Source organism: Engraulis encrasicolus, chromosome 6 (assembly GCF_034702125.1).
Source record: "Engraulis encrasicolus isolate BLACKSEA-1 chromosome 6, IST_EnEncr_1.0, whole genome shotgun sequence".
NCBI lineage: Eukaryota > Metazoa > Chordata > Actinopteri > Clupeiformes > Engraulidae > Engraulis > Engraulis encrasicolus.
In genome coordinates, this window is record NC_085862.1 from 38,470,869 (window position 1) to 38,490,948 (window position 20,080).

The 20,080-nt window shown below is 44.1% G+C and overlaps 1 protein-coding gene across 2 annotated transcripts in view; it reads right to left on the reverse strand.

Annotated features, from left to right (window-relative positions):
- The window catches only part of slc9a7 (solute carrier family 9 member 7), a 78,421-nt gene that overhangs the window by 49,464 nt on the left and 8,877 nt on the right, over positions 1–20,080 (reverse strand). For both annotated transcript variants that reach the window (XM_063201529.1, XM_063201530.1), the window contains exons 2-11: positions 14,558–14,760; positions 13,834–13,911; positions 9,332–9,408; positions 9,044–9,156; positions 8,269–8,374; positions 6,921–7,062; positions 5,174–5,279; positions 4,672–4,760; positions 3,035–3,148; positions 269–380 (exon numbers count right to left, since the gene is read on the reverse strand). In XM_063201529.1, coding sequence (XP_063057599.1) covers positions 269–380; positions 3,035–3,148; positions 4,672–4,760; positions 5,174–5,279; positions 6,921–7,062; positions 8,269–8,374; positions 9,044–9,156; positions 9,332–9,408; positions 13,834–13,911; positions 14,558–14,760 — 1,140 coding nt within the window. The remainder of the gene's footprint in view (positions 1–268; positions 381–3,034; positions 3,149–4,671; positions 4,761–5,173; positions 5,280–6,920; positions 7,063–8,268; positions 8,375–9,043; positions 9,157–9,331; positions 9,409–13,833; positions 13,912–14,557; positions 14,761–20,080) is intronic.

A 20,080-nucleotide genomic window follows, 5' to 3' on the forward strand; every position in this document is an offset into this window, starting at 1 on the left:
ATGGCTTGAATATAACCTCTTGTCCTTTTTGACACTGCTTACAAGGCTTTCTGTAAGCCCATTGGGCAGAAACACGCAAGTTCAATTGGTGAGACATTTGCTTGTAAAGACAAAGACAGACCGACAGACACCTTCACACATGTGCACACACGCATGCACACACACACGCACGCACGCACGCACGAAATGCCAGGGCAGAAGGGCGTGCACACACACACACACAACCATACAAATCAGAGCGGTGATTGGAGACGTCACGTTGCATTACCTGCAAACATCATCATGTGCTGGAAGTTTCCGCTGATCTTGTGGCGGCGGCCAAGGTTGAGCAGGAACGACAACGGGTAGATGTTGGAGGCTCGGCCAATGAAGATGGCCAGCTGCACACCAGGATGCAGTTCAGGAAGGAAACATGCCAGTCACATGGAACCCAAAATAACCCCCCACCCAAATACACACACGCACAGCACAGCACAGGGGAACCAGCTAGCCACTAACTTACTACTGAGTACTGATACACTGTACACAAGCTAGCCAACTTATTACTGATGCACTGTACGCCAGCTAGCTAACTTACAACTGATACACTATACACCGCTGAATTGCTAGCCTCTCATTCTCTGCACATGTACTCGCCCTCATTTACTACATATATAGGCTAGTTTAAGCAGTCAAATTAGCGACAGACACTGATGACTGTTTTAAACTGATTAACGTTCTTCTTGTGGTGTAGGTTTGGTCTAGTGGCACATTTCACTGCCACTACCATTGTGTGTCAAAACAAAAGTGTCAATTTATAGTCAAATACTAAATGTGAAATTCACATTCTTAGGTTCTGCAGTATAGGGCTGGTGATCTTCTACCAACTCCCTCCCCCATCCCCGTGTTGTGCACAGGGCTCTAAATTAACGCACGCCAACACGCCAAATGCGGGTGAAAATCCATTTTGGCTAGTAGAAAAAATCATCCACTAGCCAATTTGGCCGGTAGACTCTAGCGCGCGCCCGAACGTCAAACAGCTGCCAGCACAGATCTGTGGCTGACTGCCGTCTGATGAACGTAAAACGGCGCCTACATTACCCATAAACATTAGGCCTACCGTCATGATGTAGCCCACACCCATTGGCTGGCCGTTAATCACAATAACGCAGCTTCACATTCATTGGCTGCGTGTTAGATGCCCGCGCTGGAACTACTGTTGATCAAATATTTTCAATGAGCGGACTAGCGCGGATTACTTCGGTTTTGTAGGTTTTGGACGGGTGAAAAAGAATGTGGCAGTGGTTAGAGCAAGGTTATGTGTCGGTGAATGCAACTTGCAACTGTAGTGACGCTGAAATGGAGTGGTGGTGGTGGAGCGAAAACGGCGTGGGCAGAGGAGCAGGACAGCTGTCCGTCAAAACCGTGTAGCCCTGCTGTCAGAAGTCGTCTGATATTTGCGAGGTCCTCGCAACTACCTACGATGGAGTTGTCGTTTCCTAATAATGCCCACGCCATCGGAAAGACCATGCACGAGTTTGACATGGATGAACGAGTAAGTGAAAAAAAAAACGGTAACAAAAAACTAGCGACGCTATGAAAGTAGCAAAGTAAAAGCTGGTGGTCTCCGTGATGTTATTGGATGTCTACTAGTTTAGACATAGCGTGGCCTAATTATTGTCATTCCAAGCGCATGATATTAGAGTGAAGCCAGTATTAATCCTGCAGGAACCTAAAGGTGTGAAGCAGCAGCAGCAGCAGCATAAAGAAACACACAATGCAGACATCATGCACATCGCACTGAGTTGGCTGTGTGTGTGTGTGTGTGTGTGTGTGTGTGTGTGTGTGTGTGTGTGTGTGTGTGTGTGTCCTCCTCTTCTCCCCTCTCTTCTGTGCATTGTCCATGGCATTTGGCCTACTGTGTGTGAAGTTTAAGTGATACTGTGTGGGGGATATGAGGTTTTGTAGTGTTCGGTTGTGTGTGTTTGGCTAGTGTATGTTGAAAGTCTGGTATGTGTGCAACATGTGTGTTGAAGGCATGCTGTTTTTGTGTGAGGTGTAGGCCTATACTGCATGTAGGTCTGGTATGTGAGAGGCATGTGTGATGCAATTCACTGTTTTCAGAGGAAATTGAATAAAATATAATGAAAATGCAGGTAATAAAAATAATTACTAAATAATTATAGAATAAACTGAACAGTGAAATATGTTGAGTATAATGTTTATATTGTTTATCTGTGTTGAGGATATAGTTTAATGGAATAATTAAAAGCAACATAATTAACGCATGGTTTATTTTGGTGAGATAAAAAAAATGGCTAGTTGACCTTCCATTTGGCTAGTAAGAAAAAATGTCTACTAGCCAAATTGGCTGGTGGTGGAAAAAGTTAATTTAGAGCCCTGGTTGTAGAGTTGTCCAGTTTTTCTAACGATTTTATAATAGGCAGCAGAAGATCATCAACTACTCTGGCAGAAACTGAGTGAAAGTGAATTATCGAGTTACCATTTAAAATGTGCAAAAATGAAGCCAAGAGAGCCATCACTTCCTCTTGAGGATACAGACATACTTCTTTAGAAAAGATAATATCAACATCTCCCCAACAACAAGGCTACCAGAAATACAAATGACATGCTCCTCCTTTAAACTAACTTGAAACGACGGAAGATGGACAAACATTTGAAGTGTTCCATCAAGACTTTTTTTGGCCCATAATGTACTGTACATAATGTGTGTCAACGATCACATGCCTTCCATTAACTCTAATGGGCACCATACGGAATCATGTTATACAATTTTAGTGCTAAAAATAAACAGTTGCCGTTACGGCCACTTAAGCAAGGCATGACACCACACTCAGACAAGGCTGAAGTCAATGCCAACGTCAATGTATTTATAAAGTTGAGCAAAGTGCTGTAGAAACAAACAAAAACAAAACTTAAAACAACAAAAACGGAAACAAAAAAACATTCAAAACAACACCCACTACCTTAACCCAATTTAACACCTAACCAAACTAATGTAAACTTAGATGAACTTTTAAGATGTGAAGGATACAAAAGCGCCGAGGATGAAGATGGGGCTGAAGATGTGGTTCTGGAAGGTGAAGAGGGCCAGACCCATGTAGGAGAAGATAAAGTTCTCTGCCAGGAAGTGAAGCACCTCAAACAGCTGCCACACAAGACAAATGTCAACATTAGAGATATTAAATACAGCAATAGAAGTGGAGCAACACAAACAACTGACCAGGGACACAAGAGACAAATATCAACATTAGAGACATTCGTGAAATGTGTTTATCATTAAGTAAATCTTCATAAAAAGATCTAATTTGGCAATAGGCAGCATAGTTTCAATGAGCAGCATAGTTGCAATACCTACTCTGAACACCCATCCAAAACAGTGTACCGTTAAAGATCTTTTTATAAAAAAAAATATGAGTGGAGCACCTCAAACAGCAGACATGGAACACATGACAAACATCAACAAGATGCAGGATTAACATAAGTAATACAAATAATTATAACTAAAATACATATTAATGTAAGTGACATCAGATAAGGAAAATATGTCCGTTTAGAGAATATATACAGCACGTTCATATGCTGGTCATTAATCCAATGTCATGAATTACATGAATTAGAATATTGTGCTTAAATGTTATGAGTTTAATTTTGAGTGCATTAAACAGTCTAGAGCCTCAGTGTACCATACAGCAGTTTCCACAATATTAAGGCATATACTGGAGAGCCAGCTCTACATCCCCCACATGTCTTAATCTCTTTAGTAATTTCATCACGGGCAAGGAGTGAAGCTTTTGATAATTGAAGCCACCACACACATACACATCCACACACAGTGTCATAATTACCCTTTGGTGTCAATCACACCCCAACACTTGTGATAAGAAATGCACTTAGAGCTCACTGCAGGGTGCGGGGGCCAGACGGCCCACCCCCGACAGTGACTGCTTATGAGCAACGGACACTTTCAACTCCTTTCAACTGCTCCACTTTCAAGAGTGAAGACCTTGTATATTGCAAGTATATTTGATACAACTAAAACTCAATGCGCTACAAGGACCTGCACATATCTTACATATCTACATATCACACATACAGTAGCAAATACCGGCAAGCTACTTTCACGCAAGTACTGGAATATAAAATACATGGATATCAGTGTCAACAAACAGTACAATTATGTTGGTATGCTCTGTGTTGGTTATCAGTTTTATGATATACTATGCGTTTGTTTGTTTGGTTATTTATTCAGTTTTCTTCCTTTCTGTTTTTTCAGTCATCTGCCCCTGCCTCCTATGACTGAATAGGCGTGTTTACAAACAGCAGTCTTTCCTATGGTTCCAAGTCATGTTGATAATCCCTTGCGCTCTGTCACCCCCTGCTGGCAGTCCTTGTAACAGCACCACCCAGCGTCCTAACTTGTCCCTGATTAGGGTCACCGGGGGCTGATTAGGAGGCCATCTGTCACAGGTCTTTTTCCTGCAGAGTGAGCAGCGGGTGTGTGGGCTGGAGGCTGGAGAGGAGCTTTTTACAGGAGCAGGACAGGGATGGGACGGGCTGGCCTCACTAAGTCTGTGTGTGTGTGTGTGTGTGTGTGTGTGTGTGTGTGTGTGTGTGTGTGTGTGTGTGTGTGTGTGTGTGTGTGTGTGTGTGTGTGTGTGTGTGTGTCACCTGTTTAGTGCGTTTGGTTGACTCTTCGGACAGGTTGTTGTGAGTGTAATGGGCCTGGGTGATCCCACAGAAGAGCACAGCTACCACACCTGGGAAGGGGAGAGAGAGAGAGAGGGAAGGGGGGGGGGGAGGGGGTAGGAGGGAGGAGAGAGACCGGAAGGGGAAAAAAAAGTGCGGACACGAGACAAGCAGAGGCCGAGAGAGAGAGAGAGAGAGAGAGACAGAGAGAGAGAGAGAGAGAGAGAGAGAGAGAGAGAGAGAGAGAGAGAGAGAGAGAGAGAGAGAGAGAGAGAGAGAGAGAATATGAATTGAAAGTGCTTATGTATACCGGTACAGTAATTCTGCTGAATTGTGTGGGAAGGCCAGTTCTCTACAATTCTACAGTACATAAGCTTTGTTTGCGAAGTAAACGCTAAAAAGGGTGTGTAGTACTAATAATAGACCAGATGCAGACACACACGCAAACGTAAACACAAACTTGCACACACAATCATCCACAAACCTGTAAATCCGCAGGCCTCAGCGAGCAGGAAGGTGCTCCAGGACATGAGGAAGAAGAGGGCGGTCTCCAGCAGAGGGAAGCAGTGCAGCTTGGTGAACTTGGTGACGTGACGCCCAGGTCAAGGCCTCATACAGCACAGACTCAAAGCCCCAACCCATACAATATTTAGCACAGAAAAAAGTATGAAAAAGTTGCAGCATGCAAGGCAGAACACCAAAGTCTGTGTAATAATAAAAAAGTTGAAGCATGGTGCTTTTTACTTAACATTATTTTGGTCAGCACCCTAAAAAAAAGACAAATCTGTTTGGGTGAGGCCTGCTCCAACCTTTATGAATATTTAACACATGTAAACACATCACCCAGGCCGGACAACAACACTGCTGTTACCAGCATTCAATGGAGCACTACAGCCAAGCCTCCTCACAACTTTGGCCAGGTCTAGTACAAAATCATCACAGCAAAATAAGAAATCCTAGCAAGCTTACTTTTCTAGTTTCAAGTAAAAACATCTAATCAATCAAGTTAAGTAAAAATCACCTAATAACTAGTACTTTTGAACTAGAACCTAGAACTGCTGTAGAACTTGTAGACTATTTAGACCTGTTTTAATACAGCTGCACTGTCTGGCTGCAGTATATTTCAGATGGTTTTGAGTCTACCACCTGCACTAGGTGACAGTTCAATCCGATTAGCTTTCCTTCTGCTTTTCACCCTGCCCTTATCTGACTTTTGAGCGTGTAGAATTTGTTTTGTTCGTTTCACTTCACCAAACCAGAAATATTTCAGTGCCATTGTAGTTACCATTCTCAAACACGAGCTTCGAAACTAGAGTAGCCCATTGTCAGTCTCACAGACATTGTTTGGCAACTACAGAAGTAGACAGTAGCCCACTTTAGTGTCAGGTGTCTGGCGGACACCGCAGTCACTTCAGGTGACACAAGTGAAAGTCTGAACACTGCTCAGCCGTTATCGTGTCCTATTATCACCGTCTTGGTTTTAACCTCATATTTAACAGCCATATACCGTATGTAGGCAGGGGCGGAGCTATAAGGAGGGTAAGTGGGCCATTTGCCCCTGGGCTAAGGGCTCTCCTGTATTGGTGGTGGGGGCCCCATTATGACCTTGGCAGGCTTTATAGGGCCCTATAAGTGTTTTGCCCTGGGTTCCCTGTGTGCAATGGTTCCACCCCTGTAGGTAGGACAGGGTGCAGGTCACTTGACTGCTGTGCCAAAGTCACACTTCCCTTTATGGTAGAAATCAGGCGAGGAACTGAAATTGTGAGCTTCACCACAACTCAGACTTCCTTATTTTAAGGGCTGAGACCAGGGCCGCTGACAGCTTTGGCCAGGCCCAGGACAAAGTCATTTGAAAAGCCCCCCACTTCTTCAGACATCCAGTGTGATGAGGACCCAATTATTGGCCCACCTCTCCCTGGGCCTAGGACAACTGACCCATTTGTGAATAAATTACACTATAGCAGTAGTAGGAGGAGGAGGAGTGGAGTGGAAAAGTTTGAAAGTTTTTAAATGTGTAATTATTTCCCATTGCTAATCCTTGGACAAAATCACATGATATTAAATGAACAAATACACATATAAATGTCCTCTTTCTTCTCAGTTTTAGTGAAACCCCGATGTCAACATAACTTCTACGGAAGATGACGTACTATAGATGCCCTTCAGCATTCTGTGTACACAAATTCATTTTTAATGCCATTACACTTCACTTTAGTCGAGTGAAAGGATATGAGTGCAGTGCCCACCCCAGTGACGGCACCCATGGCAAAGGAACCGCTGAAGATCCCCAGGAAAACCCCCACCGACTTGAAGAACGCCGCCGCATCAAAGGTATGCGTGTTAGCGCCACTCGGTTGGTAGGCCACAATTGATCTGAAACACACACATACACACACACACGCACACACATTTGTACAAACACACGTGTAATTCATGATTCACGTTTTTCCAAGTAAAAAGGTAAATTATGATTACAAAAAATACACTACAATGCTTTAGCATATAAGCACTAGACAGCCACACAACCTGATGACAGTTGTGGTGCTGTGCTCATACCGTTATGGTTTTAGTGTTTTCACATTACTCCAAGCAGAGGATTACATTCAAAATGACTGAAAACAAAGCCATTGTAAAACTTCTACTGCAGCCACGGTGGAATAAAGTGTTGATGAGTGGAGCTCAGTTTAGTTACGAAATGGAAGCGTCATTAAACTAAGTAAACAATAATTAAGCTTGGAAAAAAAGGCTTTTCATAACATTTCCTAATCCAAATTAGTGCCATGCCACTGTACAGTATTGCCAACTTTATAACTCCTTCTGACACAACAGCAAGTGTAAGTCAAGTCAGCTGCTACATAGGTTTACATAAGATTACATTTGTTTAGCAGTTTTTCCTTGTACATTAAACATTGCACTATGTGCCGTTTTAAAGACATAATTTACATCTCATTTACTGAATATGACAACAATAAAACTCAATAAAACTCAATAAAACTATCCGACAGTACAGAACATCAACATTGACTGTGCACTAGCAGGTAGTGTCCTGCAGGGGGAGCCTGATCTCCATGAGTCAGTGCTGATGACTCGGCTGGCCTGATGAATCCAGTCACTGGACTATCCACGCGGCTGCTCCCCACACCACAGTGTGGAATTTCCTCAGGCTGAGTTGCAATGAGCTGAGTTGGGCAGGCTGGGCGTGTGGTGAGGGTGGGGGTGAGGGTGGAGGTGGAGGTGGTGGTTGTGGTGGGGTTGCTGAGGCAGAGAGCTGCCTGGCATGGCACCAGGGAGGAGAGCTCCAGGTGGCAGCCGGAGGCACGTGGTGCCCAGAGTTGTGGGTGAAGACGGGGGCAGAGAGAGGGAAGGGGGAGGAGGGAGGAGAGAGACCGGAAGGGAAAAAAAGAGCGGACACGAGACAAGCAGAGGCCGAGAGAGAGAGAGAGAGCGAGAGAGAGAGACACACTCACAGATGGAGGTAAAAAGAGAGAAATGGAGAGTGAGAGAGAGGGAGAGATTGGAAAAAGAAAAAGGGAGAGGCAGAGTGAAAGAGGAGAAAAGAAAGAGGGAGAGGGTACTCACGAGGAAAGGACGATTGCCACCGCATCGTTCATGACACTCTCCCCAAACAGCAGAGCATACAGGTCCGCATCTGCATGCAGCTCATTGAAGATGGCCAACACGGTGACTGGAAAACAAACAGAGAGAGAGAGAGAGAGAGAGAGAGAGAGAGAGAGAGAGAGAGAGAGAGAGAGAGAGAGAGAGAGAGAGAGAGAGAGAGAGAGAGAGAGAGAGAGAGAGATACTGTATGTAAAGATGTAAAGAGTGTGCAGTGTGCCTTAGTGCCTGGGTCAGTGGAAGCCTGGCTATCGCCAGACTATAATCACACAAGTGAGATATATAACAGTCTTATATAATAGTCTGGACACCATCTATTCCTTTTATCGTAGGGGATTGATCTAAATGATTTCAAATACAATCTAAAGCTTGATGGAAGGCTGGTTTCGCATCTGGTGTTGATATGGTGGGTCTATAAAGAAACACTTCCCCTTTCAGCAGTTGGAATTTCAAACTCAAGCCAAAATTTCAGGCAGGGTTTCTGATCCCGTCATTCAGGTCATGCAAGCACACAAGGTGGTATGGGAATTCCCAGGGAGTAGCGAGAAGGGAGTGTGCGGTGAACAGCAGTAAATAACAAATGTCCGCAACACTGTTAATGCTCCCAGTTGCTTAATGCCACGACATTTCGAACCTTTGTCTTTCTTCAAGTGCAATTATTTACTTCAGTTATTTTGTTTTGTCCAGCACCTGTGCCACTGACGTGCTCATATTCTCTGCTTTCAGTGTGCAGCAGTACCTGGGTCAGTGGCGGAGATGACGGCTCCGAAGAAGAGGCAGTCTGTGTAGTAGAACTTGTCAGTCAGCTGTCCGATGGCCTGCATCAGCTTCACCACACCGTACATCAGGTTTCTGGGAAGATGAGAGGACTTGGTGAGGCAAATATAAATACAGAAGGTCTTCTTATACATAATTTTATTGAAATAGTATTAGTAGTAGTAATATAATAGCTGCAATAATAGTATTAGTAAGCCGACTTGTTAATAAGTGTCTTTGAGCTGCATGATATCAGATATTGTAAACTCACCCTATGACAAAGCAGGAGATGGCCGTCCCAAGGAATGCATATGTTATGATGGACCCAAGGTTTCTGAAGAAATGTCTCTGTACAGAAAACAAACAGTCAAAAACATTAACCATGCACAAAGATATGCACACAAGAACAAAGATGTGCAGATGTTTGTGTTGCACACATGCAAGCTCATGTGCCATCTTTATTTTCAGTAGCCTAACGTACACCTTCAACCACAGCTGGTGGTTTGTGGCAAGTGGTAACTTGATGTCAAGAGGCGGCTGTGGTATTTCTGAAAGTCTGGCGACTAAGGGGAAATACCCAGTTGTAAAGTTCCCAATTATTCAAATCCAATAAACAAGATTGAGTTGTACTTCGTTTACAGCAGTACTTAGAGAAACATTTACACTTCAAAATATCCACAATAACAATTAGACAAAAAAATAAATGTAATATTTTTCATTTGCAGGTCTGGAGTGCTTCTAGGCCAACCTCATTTTGGTTATTTTGGCGCGCACGCACACACACACACACACCACAATGCATCACTCCCCTCGCTAACTGACTTACACTGTAACACAACAAGGTTGTCATAACAACACAATCTCCTCCTGCTATCCATCCATCCTCCCCTGCACTGTTTATCACACACTCTTCTCCTCTTCCTCCCCCCACTGTCTGTCATGGCATTGGTTAGCATCTGGCCCAAAGAGGGAAGGGGGGCCAGAATTGGTTCCTCATTACATTGTATGTATCGGTCAGGGGACCCTTTCAGATGACTTTGTCCTGGTTTTGGCTACTGTTGTTAGCATGAGTGTACTGTTAGCATCTGTGTCCCTGTCAGCCCCACAAGTGGCCAACAGAGCAGCTAGCTGCTGAGTCATGACATCACAGCATTGCCAAAGCCACGCACCAATCAGATACCCTCACACGGCTCCCTTCCGTCATCCCTGTACTTAAAATAAACACACTGCTGTCTGAGCCACACAAACACTCAAATAATGAGTTGTGTTTAAGACGGGTGTACAGCTGACTGGTCCACCCGGATTCAGAGCACCCAGTGCAGTTGTGAGACCAAACACTCCCTCCGACAGACTCCACACAAACAGGAACAAGAGTGAGATACAACTTTGTCAACAACAATAACAACCAAGGTACGATTAAGGATTGCTCAGCACTTAAGCAACTCAAGCTTACATATTCACAAGCAAAAGGACATATTTTTATAGTCCAATAACAAAAGCAGCCACACATGAGTGTAATGCATTGTTTTTGACAGTGTTATGTTATCAAAGATTTTAGTTGTGCATTATTTTTTAATTATGGGAGAGGATATTGTTTTCACGTATCATATCAGCACAACCCCTCCTCCATGACTTAAGGAGAAGTGAAAGCCAGTGACTAAGGCGAAATGCTGCCAGGGTTGTTGGCCACTGAGTGAAAATTAGATTTTAAATGTACCATTTCCTTTCTTTTTAATTATGGCAGAGGATATTGTTTTTATGCGACAAATCAGCACACCCTTCAACCTCTTTTGAATAAACACCCCCTGGACCTCATCATAAGCCTCCTAATGCCCTCTTAACATCATCATCAGCCTTCCAACGCCCCCTCTTAGTATTAAAAAATAAAGTTGACTAATGCCCCCCAATAGCAACTAAGCACCGTCCCCTCTTAGCTAAATCCTTCTCAACGCCCCCCTGGGGCTTGCCAACGTCCCCTAGAGTCTGCAGACCCCCCGTTGAGAAACACTATTCTATGAGAAGTGAAAGTCAGTGAGGCTAAAGCTTAACAATGCATGCAGTGGGGGTCGGCCACTGAGTTGCACAGGAAAAAGAGTCAACGAAAAAAAACATGGAGGAGTCTAATTCTGTAAGGGCCCGAGGGCCAGATGAGCGAACGACGCAAGGAGCCCGTCTGACATCACAGAGAGAGGACAACAAGCTGGTGCCAACAAGCGGATAAAAATAGACATTTGTCTGCCAGCTTCTGTGTGCAGCAACTGCCTCTGTGTCTCTGGCTATCGCTGCCACTTTTCTCGGCCCGACATACATCTGCTGGGATGTAGGTTAACAGCTGCCGGGGTGTCAACAGGAGAATGCAGCTGAGAGAGAGAGAGAGAGAGAGAGAGAGAGAGAGAGAGAGAGAGAGAGAGAGAGAGAGAGAGAGAGAGAGAGATAGAGATAGAGATAGAGATAGAGATAGAGATAGAGATAGAGATAGAGATAGAGATAGAGATAGAGATAGAGATAGAGATAGAGATAGAGATAGAGATAGAGAGAGAGAGAGAGAGAGAGAGAGAGAGAGAGAGAGAGAGAGAGAGAGATCTGAGGAGAAGTATCCTCCCCTACACATCTACTTCACCCCCTATGACACCCACCGCTGGAAGACAGTCAGGAAGGCGGGCTTGAGAAACAACAACCCAGGGGGGGGAAAAAAGACAGGAATGGAACTCAGCAAAAAGAGAGAGAGAGAGAGAGTGTGTTACACAACAGAACATTCTGCTCTGTCACAGCCAGGAGAAGTGTTTGATTTACGCTGCATAGTGTCTGCCTTATAGTCTCTCTAAATAATCAGCACATTGCCAATGTTGTAATGTACAAATATAGCATGAGTATGTATAATGTATTATTAATATGAATATTCATACATGTGTATAAATAACTATAATGACGTGCACCCTGATGGCCGGAAGCATAGCCAAGTCTCCTTGCGTGTGTGAGCCTAGTGGGCCAACAAGTCTGCTTCTAATTTTGCTTCTTCAGGAACTTCACAGGCATCAATCACTGCATTACACACATCTCAAACTCACAGAACCAAACAGCTGGACATATGTAAATAAATACACAGTGCAAGCTGTAGTGTGTCCACCACATGTTTGTGTGGAGGTGGTGTTGGTGTCTTGCTCAGTGGTTCCCAAACTGGGGGTCGCGGAAGAACTGCTGGGGGTGTTGTGGACAAAAGGGACTTTGCATAAAAATGAGAAACCCACAGGTTAACGGTTAACATAATTCCATAAATTGGCAAGTTACAGTCTTCGCTTGTTTGGTTAATAGAACCAATTCTTAGTTCCAAAAGGGATTCCTCACGAAAAAGTTTGAGAATCACTAAGAGATTTCCGTGGTATTTCACGGTCATGACAATCGTAATGTAATTCGTTTTGCGAGAAACTAATACAAACTAAGCAGGTTTTTTACTCCTGAGTAGTTTCCTGTTTGCTGACCAGAAAAGTGCTCCTCCTCACATGTCACGCTTCAGTGGGATTGAAAGCTCAGCCTTCCTTTCCCTGCTTTTTTGCATTCGCTCTGGGTCAAGGCTGTTGGCAGTTCACGTCCTGTGTAGTGAAACGTGGCATTTCACCCAGCACACAGCACAACAGAGCGCCCACCGAATCCACCCCCCAACCTCAACCCCCCTTCCACCTCACGTCACTCCTGTGAGTCACCATCTTCTCCCCCTAGTATTGCATCGGGTGACATAACAGGCTTTGCCAAGTGCGAGTGCCCCTCTTATTATATCATAAAGGAGATTGTCCAGCGTGCTAAGCTATTGGAGGAAGATGTCACGAGTGGTAGTAATAATACAACCACTCATTCATTCACTAGACGACTACTGAATGAATACGCAAGCTATAAATAGCATGCTCAGCAAGAAATATTACAACTATTAGATATTAGTCTGGGTCTTCAGAGCATCTTCAGACCCATTTGAATAATGTATTCATTTAACTGAAATATGACAACACAACACTGGTGGCAGACATGTGGAATACAAAGAGCATTTTATGATTTCTGACACCAAGGAAGGGTTCGACAAACTACAGTACCCGAAGGAAGGAAGGAAGTACAAGATATCTGTTGAGAATTTCCTCTCTAAAAAACTCAATGTCACCTGACCTGCAGCCAAACTATATGCTTCATGAACACTCTCCAAACCACAGTATGGAGAGCACGCACGCACACACGCATGCACGCACGCACGACACGGGGTCTTCCCTGGTGGAGATTTGCCTGAACTTGTTACACTGCATAATATGTACATGGGCTCATAGCAAGGATGTATTAATACTGCCCGTGTCAATCAGTACTTAGACATATTTGACCATCGAAGAATAAACAATGACATCATCACCTTAAAAAGCAGAAACACATCATGGAATACATGTCACTACTCCCACCAGAGGATAGAGAAGGGGGGAGGGGGGGGGGGGGGGGGGGGGGGGGGGCTGCACACCTTGAAAAGTTATTCTTTGCATGTGCAGCTGTTTCAGGAGGAATCACTTTTAGAGAGTGGGAAAGTGCAACACTGCTACAAAAAGGCTCAAACCAAACAATTTATTCATTTTCAAAGCAGATGTTTTGGTCAGTAAGACCTTCATCAGAATCATGAGAGTAGATGAGAGTAGCAGCATGCAGCGTGTCCGCCATTTGAAATTCTTTGAGTATTTTTTTAAAATCACAAGACCTTCATCAATGTCTACTACTCCCACCAGGACCATTGTGTACACCACAAAGTACCTTTTTAAGGCTGTATCCTGCGTGGAAAATGATCGGAGGCAGAAGAATGTTGAAGAACACCTCAGGGTCAAAGGTTACCTGGAAGATAAGATAAGGCAGTGAAGTCAGTGGTCTGCTCTGCTCAGCTTAAGGCATGACACTGCAAATATGCAGATGGCAAAGCCTCAAAAGTGAAAAAAAACACTGTTAACACTACTGACCTACTACTTACAGGCAAAGTGCAGTAACTATGCCAGCATTGAAACAAGACATAAATGCCTTCAAAGTCTAGGTACTAGGTTGGATTTAGTAGTTACTGCAAATTTGACATAGCAATATCTCTAATTCGGGACAAACCATGGGCCATAATATTTTTGTCACACAATAAAAAAAGTGTAATGAAGACCATCTTTGAGTCTGAACTCAGTTCTGACAAAATATGTAGTTACTGCACTTAACCTTTGTAGAGCAGACTAGTATCTGTTAAAATTATACAAAACATGTACAGTATAATTGAACTGAAATGTGGTTGAATTTCTTTCAAACAGTTGATGTGCAACCCATTCTGTCTAGATAGGCTGCTTCTTTGAGATGAGCTGCCAATAGGCTGTTAAATTAGCCAAAACCCAAACCCATAACTCCTAGGAGCACTGGTGTAGCGTGTTGTGATGTCTTGGTAGGTCAACTTGACAGGTAGCTGCTCATAGGGCCTAGGTCTGACGCCCATCCTATCCTGCTGGCCTACCTTGCGCAGCATGTCATTCTGCTCCACGTTGTGGATCTCGTGCGAGTTGATCTCGCCCTTGAGCGTGTACTCGAAGAACTTGCCGCTGACGTTGAGCAGCAGGGTGCTGACGGGGCCCTGCTTTAACGAGCAGCTGGGGGGCGTCTTGTGATGGTAACTGGTGGAGGGGATGCCGTACCGCAGGATCACGCCCACCAACAGGCCTGGAGGAGGAGGGAGAGATTGGAGTACAGAGAGGAGAGGTATGGGGGGAGAGAGAGAGAGAAAGAGAGGTATGGGGGGAGAGAGAGAGAGAGAGAGAGAGAGAGAGATTAATAAAGAGAGATAAAAAGAAAGGGAGGGAGGAAGAGATGGGAAAAAAAAGAGAAACAGAAAGGGAGAGGCAGTGTGGGATTGACAAACAAAGAGAGAGGGTGTGATGGAGGGGGGGAGATGAAAGTAAATGAGGAAGGGAGAGAAAGAAAGAAAGACGGAGGGAGGGAGACAAAAGAGGCAAACACAGAGTCATGACTTCCTAGAGGCAGTTATGAAAATGAACTGTAATCTAATGTAATCGACCCCTTGGTAACATAGGAAAGGCACACGTCGTGCACTGCACGCCACACACACACACACACGCACCCACACAGTTTTCCAGTAATGGTTGATAGTTATGCCGCTGTGGTGGCAGCGAGGCCAAGGCACCAATATTCAGGGAAGTCAACCTGGGGGGTGAGGGGGGGCAAAGGGGCCACTTGTCCTGGGCCCCCGGAAAGGGAGATGGTGTCCAAAATTGGATTTTCATTACACTGTACGTATTGGATGCGGGGCCCTTTCAGATGACTTTGTCCTGAGCCTGGCAAAAGCCGTCAGCGGCCCTGCCAATATTAATGCAGATAATGAAGCCCTTTAGTAAACAAACAGCTTGGCTCTTCCTGGCACCTCGGGGCGATGAAGACCCTGCTTCCCAGAATAGCACCCACCCATCCAGTGCCCCCTCCCCATCCCCCATCATCCCCCCCAACAACCTCCTAATCAGCACCCCCAGCAGCACTTTGGCAAAGCAGCACGGATCTACATGTGCCACACTTGCATCAATAGAGGCTTGTTGTGAGTGGTCATGTCCGTAGTGTGGGAACCCAGCGCTCCGGTAACACTTTCGTAAACACTTCTTGTAATTCTATCTGAGCAAAGCAGCTGCTCCGTGTTACTTAAAGCACCGTCACCGTAGCAGGACCCTCTCACCTGAAGCCATGGCAGATGCACAGGTTGGGCAGAGGGACAACCAAAGGTGTGCCAGTTATACACGACTATCTGTTGGTTTCTGCCCTATCGGCAATGGCAAAGCAGATAGTCCACAAAGCAGATCTAGTCATTTTCTTCAGAAAGCTGAGTCAAGAGGAGGTGAGGGGAAGGGAAGCAGTGTTTCCTGTTCTATTCCTAGTACATTTTATCATTTGTTAAATCTTAGTGTAAAATGAAAAGCTTCGTTGCAAAATGACGTAAGCACCATTTTTTTCACTTTTGCATTTTATAGTCGGAAATGACACATCGTTATACATTTGCTGTTACCAGACACGCCGTTATACATTTGCTGTTACCAGAATGGCAATAACCAAGTCTTAGTGCATTACTACCTGTGTTGTGTCATAGTAGTGTAGTACTATGGGAGCTAACTGTTCGATGACTACTACAGAGTGCCACAGGGGGTAAAGCATGCATTATATAATCTATATAATCTATATAAAATTCATTTTCCAATGCAATGCCCAATACAAAAGTGTCAATTTTCCAAAATGTTCCAAAATGCATATACGCATTTTGCAACAAAGCTCTTCAAATATAGTTATCTTATAGTATGACTGCCACTGCTTTTCCACAACTTTTCAACAAATGCTGAAGATAAGAAACTGACAGCCTGACAGAAAATCAGCAGGGTGAGTGAAAGAAAGCTGAAAGATGGAAGATAAACATGCAGACAGACGTGTGCCTGTCCATACGGATGCAGTTCCTACTACAGTATGACGAACAAAGCTGCAAGTAGGCGCTAACAAATGTGAAATAAATGCTTATCAGGAAGTGATTATTGAAAGGCACCAATGACACTTCTCTTTGTGTTTCACTCTTCCCCCTCAACATTTTGTGTTCGCACCTGGTATTTTATTTCCAGGCGTGTCTGGCTGCCGTTTGCCTGATTTGGGTATTCATGAAATCCCCAACAGATATCTGACTGTGGTGCCAGACGATTGCCAGATCAGGGCTGTTCCTGTCCTGGAAGCATAGTCTAGCTCAGGGGTCTGGAACCTTTTTCATTCGAGGGGCCACTTCAAATTTATCCAAGGGCCGTAAAAGTCCTCAGAGGGTCGTACTATGAACACAAACCAGGATTTTCCCCTTCACTTTAGGCCTATATGGAAGGCAGCCACCTTTTAAACAAACACCACCTTCTCTAGGTTCCCTGAAAATTGCACATGCATTTTCCAAGATCCCTTTACAAAATATGCCATATTTCATGTGAAGCTGAATAACATTCTAATTATATCGGGGGCCGGATAAAACAGCAAACGGCCCTCGAGACATAGGTTCCCCACCCCTGGTCTAGCTAGATCCTGTGGGCTGAATGTAAACAAACCGCAGGAGGTGAAACCACTTTGGGCAAGTACCGCTAAAGGTCTATCTTCATTTATATCTTTAACATCCTGCCTCCCCAACACACACACACACGCGCAAACAGTATAAAAGCAATTGATTAGTGTAGCACAAAAAGCTGTATTTGCACCGGCCCAGACCAGGCTATTCATCATGCAGGTTGAAGTGGCTGGCTATGTACCAAATGCATCTTTCATGACTTGACAGACACAGACACACACAGACACACACAGACACACACAGACACACACAGACACACACAGACACACACACACACACACACACACACACACACAGACACACACAGACACACACACGCACACACACACACACACACACACACACCTGCACCAACAAATGGGTGAACACTCTAAAGCCTAAGGCCATTGTGAGAGGCTGACACCTGCGGAACTTGACACAAAACCCACTAGCCGTAGCACCTTCAGTGACCCACAGAGACCAACAGACAGACACGAAGATCAACAGACATTCAGAAAGACAGACACAAAGAGAGACAGACAGAAAATGAGCGCAGTTACATACACAGAATATTCCTGCATTAAACAGAATTCTAGTCAGTATTCGATTTAAAAAAAGTTCTGGAATATTCCGTTTACGTGTGTGGAACAGCATTCTGGAACCACAATACTTCCGGAGTACGGCCACACGACTCGTGCCACCATTCTGTGTAAAATCGGAATATTCCTTGCATGTAATTGCACTCAATTTCATAAAAAGACACTGGGTGGAGGTGTAGCTCGAGGCTGTGTGTGTGTGTGTGTGTGTGTGTGTGTGTGTGTGTGTGTGTGTACACAGCTGCATGGCAAAACAAACAACTTTGAATATTTTAATATGAGAAATAGGGCATGATGGTGTATGTGTGTGTTTAAAGTAATTGCAAAAAGAATGTGAAAAGGTTATCCATACGTTATCCATGACTCAAAGCTGTGCTCTAAACTGAACCATATATTTTGTGAACCATTCCAGCCCCAGTGAAAAGAGTGTTAGAGCTTATCCGAGAGGATATCACCTGAAGGTGCCAAAGGCCTTTGTGTTGGACCTGGCCAGGGGGAAAGAGGAGGACTACGGCAGCTGTTACTCAGACAGCCTGGCACTGAGTCTTTTGGCAGGCTATACCGCACCACACCACATCAATAATTCAAATGGTATTACTCAAGTCAAAAGTTACAATAATTAATAGCAACAAAACAAAGTTAATATCAGTTGTGTTTTTTTACCTTAATATTTCAGCATAAGCCGATATATTAAATGTATCCAGTATTCGGTTGGAGGTGTGATGAATACATCTACGTTACACTGCACAGTAGCCCCTAAATACACACTATACCTCTAGTGGCAGTGGCACGCTGTAATAGTCACTGAAAGTTAACTGCCATAGTATTACAATACTATTACATAACACAGGGCATTTAGTAATGCACTACGACTTGGTCATTTCCATTCTGGTAACAGCAAATTTATAACGCCATGTCTTAACGTGTTAATGAACATAATACTGTACATACATACATACATGTAAGTGTGTCAGATTATAGCACAAAGGCTAATTTCCATCTGGTTGTTCAAAATAGAGACAGGCTAGATGCTTACAAGCATAGAAATTAAAAGCACTGAACCTAAAAGATAAAAATCATCCCCTCATATGAAATGAGTGACAAATCCCACCACTCCTCCAGATTTATTTTTGCAACTTACTGACTGTACCCCGAAAATGTTTGCACTGAACTTAAAGGCGAAGTCCGCCATTTGGCACATTACGCTCCTTTTCTCAGTTGTCTGTAGTGCAATAGCGTGATCCTCAGCATTTTTTGATGGCTGATGTATGAATCCCTCCTACAGGGTAAAGCTTGCCATCTTTGATGTTGCGTAGGCACCTTGAAGATATGCCTGACACAAACAAGAGAATAAAGGCCACGCGGCTACAGGATGTTTACAGTCTAGCTAAATCAACAACAACAACAGTGTCTGCCAGATAGCCCAATAGTATGAATGTCAGACAAGTTGAGAGAGAGAGAGTGAGAGGGAGTGTGAGGGAGTGTGTGCAAGTGTGTGAAGTGGCCCATGAATCCCCTTTGCCTCACTGGGCAGTAAAGCATGCAGTACATGTGGCACAGCTGCCTGCCAGCCCCACACTCACTCACTCACTCACTCACTCACTCACTCACTCACTCACTCACTCACTCACTCACTCACTCACTCACACAGTTCCCTCCACAGAGCTGAGTTCTCTGCTATTCCCTCTCTCACATACATGGCACCATGGCAATGGGCATTAACACACTATTCACATCTATACAGCCCCCTCCTTTCACACACACTATGTCTTTTGTAAGCACCACACACGCAAACGCGGGCACACGCAGACACAAATACACTCACACACATTTTCATTTCTACTCTGTCTCTCTCTAATAATCTTTTTAATCTTTCACACACTGAAAAAGGACAGTGAGGTACTTTTGTCTCCCCCTGCCAGGAAATGCTAATATCAGCACTTGTGGGCCACTTCAGATTGGGTTAGCCATGCCTCCCAGTAACTCCCCAACTCCCCATCTTCCCCAGTAAGCATTGATTATTACATTCAATTTTAATTTTAAGAGATGCCAATGCAAAATGTTGAATTCAGTTAATCCCAAAAATACAAAATAACCAAAATGTTTCCACATATTACGGAGGGCCTTGAGATTGTCTGACTAGTTAAACACTAATACAATTCTCATCAGACTACATCTCAGTTCATTTACAAAAACGCTACTGTATCTTTAAAAAAATCACTGATTTTAAAGGTTCCTCGTCTATATGGTTAAATGTCACACTGAGAGTCTTCTAGGACTGTAACAATATTGCATCTAACAGAGAAATTGGGATACACAG